The following is a 6,661-nucleotide window of genomic DNA, read 5'->3' as shown; positions in this document are numbered from 1 at the left end:
ACTGAAGCGCGCGTGACGCTCGCGGTGATTTCAGCGTCTGCCGTCTCACTAAATGAGGACGTAAACACATGAACAACATCTCCAGAACTGCACTGAGAGTCACTTCATCAGCATCTTAGCGTTTGATTTGAGTAAAACTTGTGTCATATCTCATACACAGAACTGTAAAGGTATTCACGGCAACCCGTCAAAATAAAAGTCCGGTTTGATTTGAAGACATTGTGCCTATAACTATTTTTCAGTAGAATGTACATAGCCTACTACTACTACTAAAATTAAACAAACATTATTTTTTAAGGAATAATCACACAACACTGTCAAAGAAACCTGGGCTTCCATACCACCTCAGTAGTGCCACAAACTGATCACCTCCATGCCACGCCGAATTGGGGCAGTAATTAAAGCAAAAGGAGCTCCTACCAAGTATTGAGTACATGTACAGTAAATTAACATACTTTCCAGAAGGCCAACAATTCATTAAAAATGTTTTTTTTTATTGGTCTTATGGAGTATTCTAATTTGTTGAGATAGTGAGTTGGTGGGTTTTTGTTAAATGTGAGCCAAAATCATCACAATTAAAAGAACCAAAGACTTAAACTACTTCAGTCTGTGTGCATTGAATTTATTTAATACACGAGTTTCACAATTTGAGTTGAATTACTGAAATAAATGAACTTTTCCACGACATTCTAATTTATTGAGATGCACCTGTATTTCATCATTGAGGGTTTCTTTTAAAAAGTCTAAAAATCTCGCCTCGTCTCGTTCTCGTGAACCCAGTCTCGTGTCTCGTCTCGTGGGATAAGTGTCTCGTCACACCCCTAATAGGTAACCATTTATATATAGTATATTAATAGTCAGAATCTGTCAGTAGGTTAGTTGTGTATAGGTTTATACTGTTTTACTTCGTTGTTGTATGTCTGTATTTATGTAGCACCGTGGTCCTCTGAGGCATGACATTTCGTTCCACTGTATGCCCCCACATGTAGCGGAAAGACAATAAAGCTCAGCTTGACTTAACTTGAATGGGATCAATGGGTTGAAGCTCCCAATTGCAGTTTCAATGCAGCTTCAAAGGTTATATTTACAGAATCCCAGCCGAGAAATAAGGGTCTTATATAGCAAAACAATCGGTCATTTTATATTTGTATGTTTTTATATATTTAAAAAAAAATTATGTATGTTTTTTTTTTTTATACTTTTTGATTTTTTAAAATAATTTTCTATACATTAAAAAAAATAGATATATATACTTTTTAACCACACTAGCATTTGACCTCACGCATTACATAGTCACGTTGGAAAGGTCATGCATGACGTAGGCAGAAGTAACGACCCAGTGTTTACAAATCGAACGTGCAAAGAAAGCACCCTTTACAAAAAAGGTAAAACAACGATGTTGGAAGATTTTGAAGTTGGAGGAGAACATGAGATGGAGGTTTTCAAACTACCCTACCTTTCTGAACCAAAGCACACAGACGAAGAACTGACCTTTCACACATGATTACGTAATGTGTAAAGTCATCATGCGCATCGCAGAGCTAGTGCAAGATGAGCATTTGTGGTTAAAAAGTATATAATTTTGTATTTTTTTTCCTCGGCTGGGACCGTGTAGAGCCTGAAACTGCCATTTGGACCTTCAACCCGTTGGGTCCCATTGAAGTCCATTATATGGAGAAAAATCCTGGAATGTTTAACTCAAAAACCTTAATTTGTTTTCGACTGAAGAAAGAAAAACATGAACATCTTGGATGACATGGGAGTGAATAAATTCTTAGGAATTTTTTTCTGGAAGTAAAATAATCTTTTAACAGCATGAAAACAAAACAGCTATTTAAACTGAAATAAATCACATACAGGAAGTGAGCAGAAAACGTTCCCTGTCCATAACTTCGTCCAGCACGAGTTTCAGCAAAAACTCTCGTTATAATCCATGAAGCTGTCTACGCTGTGAAATTAATCTCTTTCTTATATCGTATCTGCACTTTGTTGTTTATGATGAGAGGATTTGTGAGTTTCAGTTTCAGCCGTGACTCCTCTGACCGTCTCTGATTGGCCCTTACACTCGTAAGCTCAACAGAAACCTGCGTGATTGGTTATAAACTCACCTAAAAACTGATGGAACACCAACAGAACTAAATGTAATGCCGCAGTTGGACGGATTTGGCACAAACATTATGTATTATTTGTTGTTTGTAAAGACTCACAAGCTGTAGTAGGACCGCACTTACCCTCAGCAAGAGCATCCTCATTCAGCTTGTCCTCGAGCTCCTCCTTCAGTACAGCCATCTTCTCATTTATCAGCCGCCACCACCTACGTACAGAGTTATGACAAAAGACGAAGTTAAATTAAAAAAATGAGTTTCCAGTCCAAAAACAGAATATGAAATCACACACAGTCACTCACTCTAACATGGTTTGTTCTCGTTTATTCAGCTGCTAAAATGACTGATCGTTTTGCTAGATAAGACTTTCCTTCCTCGGCTGGGACCGTGTAGAGCCTGAAACTGCCATTTGGACCTTCAACCCGTTGGGTCCCATTGAAGTCCATTATATGGAGAAAAATCCTGGAATGTTTAACTCAAAAACCTTAATTTGTTTTCGACTGAAGAAAGAAAAACATGAACATCTTGGATGACATGGGAGTGAATAAATTCTTAGGAATTTTTTTCTGGAAGTAAAATAATCTTTTAACAGCATGAAAACAAAACAGCTATTTAAACTGAAATAAATCACATACAGGAAGTGAGCAGAAAACGTTCCCTGTCCATAACTTCATCCAGCACGAGTTTCAGCAAAAACTCTCATTATAATCCATGAAGCTGTCTACGCTGTGAAATTAATCTCTTTCTTACATCGTATCTGCACTTTGTTGTTTATGATGAGAGGATTTGTGAGTTTCAGTTTCAGCCGTGACTCCTCTGACCGTCTCTGATTGGCCCTTACACTCGTAAGCTCAACAGAAACCTGCGTGATTGGTTATAAACTCACCTAAAAACTGATGGAACACCAACAGAACTAAATGTAATGCCGCAGTTGGACGGATTTGGCACAAACATTATGTATTATTTGTTGTTTGTAAAGACTCACAAGCTGTAGTAGGACCGCACTTACCCTCAGCAAGAGCATCCTCATTCAGCTTGTCCTCGAGCTCCTCCTTCAGTACAGCCATCTTCTCATTTATCAGCCGCCACCACCTACGTACAGAGTTATGACAAAAGACGAAGTTAAATTTAAAAAATGAGTTTCCAGTCCAAAAACAGAATATGAAATCACACACAGTCACTCACTCTAACATGGTTTGTTCTCGTTTATTCAGCTGCTGCATAAATGTCCCTATGAAAGAAGAACTAGTGATCTTGTCCTGCGCATAAATAAATCGATCATGACATAAGGGCCTTTTGAGTTCCCTCACACTCCGGAGTTTTGGGGCATGGTGCTACCGTAAAAATTAAAAAAGAAAAGAAAATGGTTATTGAAAAATATTGTACATATACATGACACATTGGGTAATATTTTATCAAAATATCAGAAGCCTATAAGATGACCAATTTATACCAGATATGGAATATAGCAATGATAACCTACTATATTTCACAGATAAGTGAGTAAATTGACATAATGTCTCATTAAATGCACATTAAAGAGTAAAGTGGTGATGCAGAATTTACTGATATTACCTAACATACCATCTGTAAACATTACAACCTCACAATTATTACAAGGAGAAATATTCTGACAGTGCGTAGTGTTGCCATGATGCCAAAATTATGACTTTGATATGATATTTTAACTAAAATAAGAAAGTAAACTTAGTAATAAAATGAAAACAAAAAATTATAAAGAATAGCACAAGTAAATACAATAGAATAAAGATACAAATGAAATAAACAGTGCTTTAAGTTTTTTAGGAAGGTCTAACAAAAGTATTCAGGTACAGACACTGAATTAACTAATGAAATGTAAAATAACACTGGATAGTCTTCACTGTAGAAATAAGTACAGATGAGTCAAGATCAGTGAGAGACTGTCTTTAGTGAAGTTCACCCTATTTATCCAGAAATGAAAATGAACGTGTCGAACAGTTTCTTGTATGATATGAAACCCAAGCATCTCTGTTCAGTGTTTCATGCTCCTTTAAGCAGTTCAGTGACACTGAGTCCGTGATCAATGCCTCAAACTAACCTGTTTAGCCCTTTCCAGCACCTCCTCCACCTTCTTCTTTACCTCCTCTTCACGCGCACGTTTCTTCCTTTCCGCTGCCTTCCCAAATGCACTCTGTAGAACATCAGTAAAGATAAAAGAGAACTGATATTGAACTGTAATTGAAAGCAAAATAATGGTTGAAATCATTTGGTAGAGCAGCGCCCATCATACATTAAACATACAGGAGATTTTATTAAACAGTTGAATAAAGTTTATTTCAAAGCCTGGGATGCGAAGGTTTTTCTCACTACACTGATTGTCCTCTCTTTATATTATAATAAATGTCGTATCCATATTATATCATATTCTAATATCTGGATTGTTTCTTGAACAAAGAACTAAAATCATACCATCCTCTAAATTTGTCTTTGAAATCACTTCATTTTTTATGTTATATTTAACTATTTCCTATTGGTTTTTTTCTCCAGAAACAGGGAGCGGCTTTAGGGTCCAAATTTTCTTTATACCTGGGTATAAAGTATTGTACGATTAATATTGTTGTGTATCCTCTTATATAGCATAAAATAATATATTAAAGATCCATGACAATTTCTGTTCATTTTGGGCCCTATTTTAACGATCTAAGCGCACGGCGCAGGTGCACTCAGGGCGTGTCCGAATCCACTTTTAAAAACAGTCAGCGTGCCCGGCGCATGGTTTAACAGGATTGTGCCTATTCTCTTAATGAGTAATGGGTGTGTTTTGGGCATAATGTGCACAGTATGGTGAGGGGCGTAACATTTCTGTCTCACGCTTGAGGTATTCGGCCAATCATAATGCACTGGATAGCTGGCCAATCAGAGCATACCTCGCTTTTTCAGACCGATGAGCTTTGTAAAAATCGAGGCGTTTCAGAAAGGCTGGGCATAGAGTAGAAACAATAATGTACAGTATGTGGAAAATAATGTGTTTTTTTAACTTTAAACCGCATAAACACATTTCATTACACCAAATACACAAAATAATGTTCTTTTTAGCAACATCATATGACACCTTTAATTTGTAATATTTGACATGTTTGTGTGCTGCTGTGCGCCCCTGAGTGTGTAATAAGCAGAGTGTACGCGCGTTGTGGACCTGCCTATATGTGCATATTACTAACGCACTCTTTAAATAACAAAAAAAATAAATACTGCGCCATTGACTTTAGACCAGGTTTTAGTTGGTCTATTTCAGTTGCCTCAAAATAGCAACGCGCCAACAATGCGCCTGAACACACCTCGTTTTCAGACCAGCACGCCCATGAGCTAATATGCAAAGCCCTAATTGCACCGTTTCTACTAAATTCACCTAAATAAATTCAGGTTTCATTGCAAAACAGAATAACAAGCAAGCACATTTTTATAAGTCAACTTTAGTCGTGTAAAACAGGTTATTACCCGGCATTCAGTGATGAAAACAGCCCTGGCTATAACAAGGAGTATGAAGTAGCATGTAATAATAAAGCCGATGACGAAGACGCTGCTGTAGCTCACACCCGCTTTGTCGAGGTCCTGATGCACCCTCGTCCAATCATACAACTATTGACACACAGAGTTCGAGGTCAAGCATTTGATTCCTGTCAAGCATCTATTTTACAAGCCTGTCCAAATGCTTGGCAATCGTTTCGCTTATCAAAAGATCTATTGCTAAAGCTCAAAGATATCTGGAGAACATCTGTTGAGTACTACTAATGGCAGGATGGCCTGATGTTTAAGATGCTTACATGTACCTGACAAATGTCAGAAAACGTAAGAATAATTCCTCATCTTACTACGAGCAGTCTGAAGAGCGTGAACAGGGCTGTGCCGAGGTCTCCCCAGTTTTCTGGATCTCCTCTGTTTGGGTCTCCAAAAAACGATTGACCAGCCATTGCGAAAACCAGTACGATCATAAAGATCAAGAAATAGATCAAGCTGGCTTTCTTCAGTCCCCTCCAGATGCCTGCAGTGTACTCCTGAAAGACACCAACGCAAACACTGATTGCAAAAATTAAAATTAAAAAATCAGATGGAGAACTCCTGTACGCTTGTCATATGACGACCTGCTCGACATCCGTGTAATTCCTGAGCCTGAAGACCAGCAGGACGCAAATGCAGACCAGGTGCTTCAGAGGCATGCTCAGACTCATGCAGACGGAGGAGAGCAGGAGCACAAAGGCAGACAGCACATTGAGGGGACTCCTCCAGTAGCCCCGCGGATCCACACATATCATCAGCAGATACTCAATCAGGTACACGCAGTGGAAGAAAGCATTAGCAGTCTGCCAAAAACCACATACTTTGATAATTATATAGTGATTACTCTGCAACTCTTTGGAATACTTGACATTCCTTAAAGGGGTCCTATTATGCTCTTTTACAAAGTCTTGATTTTGTTTTGGGGGTGTACTAGAACAGGCTCTCATACTAGGTTGTTCAAAAACACATTATTTTTCACATATTTTATATTATTACAACACCTCTCTCCCCACTTT

At 38.1% G+C, this 6,661-nt stretch overlaps 1 protein-coding gene across 1 annotated transcript in view; it reads right to left on the bottom strand.

The window, feature by feature from the left end:
• LOC107757860 (cation channel sperm-associated protein 3-like) overlaps positions 1-6,661 on the bottom strand; it is an 11,705-nt gene that overhangs the window by 2,307 nt on the left and 2,737 nt on the right. Inside the window, exons 3-8 of the mRNA XM_016575456.1 lie at positions 6,230-6,448; positions 5,960-6,142; positions 5,586-5,726; positions 4,186-4,278; positions 3,291-3,439; positions 3,115-3,197 (exon numbers count right to left, since the gene is read on the bottom strand). Coding sequence (XP_016430942.1) covers positions 3,115-3,197; positions 3,291-3,439; positions 4,186-4,278; positions 5,586-5,726; positions 5,960-6,142; positions 6,230-6,448 — 868 coding nt within the window. The remainder of the gene's footprint in view (positions 1-3,114; positions 3,198-3,290; positions 3,440-4,185; positions 4,279-5,585; positions 5,727-5,959; positions 6,143-6,229; positions 6,449-6,661) is intronic.

The sequence above is a fragment of the Sinocyclocheilus rhinocerous genome, unplaced genomic scaffold (genome assembly GCF_001515625.1).
Source record: "Sinocyclocheilus rhinocerous isolate Xijiao unplaced genomic scaffold, SAMN03320098_v1.1 scaffold2338, whole genome shotgun sequence".
Taxonomy (NCBI): domain Eukaryota; kingdom Metazoa; phylum Chordata; class Actinopteri; order Cypriniformes; family Cyprinidae; genus Sinocyclocheilus; species Sinocyclocheilus rhinocerous.
The sequence above is the reverse complement of the archived record's forward strand: the minus strand, read 5'-3'. Positions and strand labels throughout refer to the sequence as shown.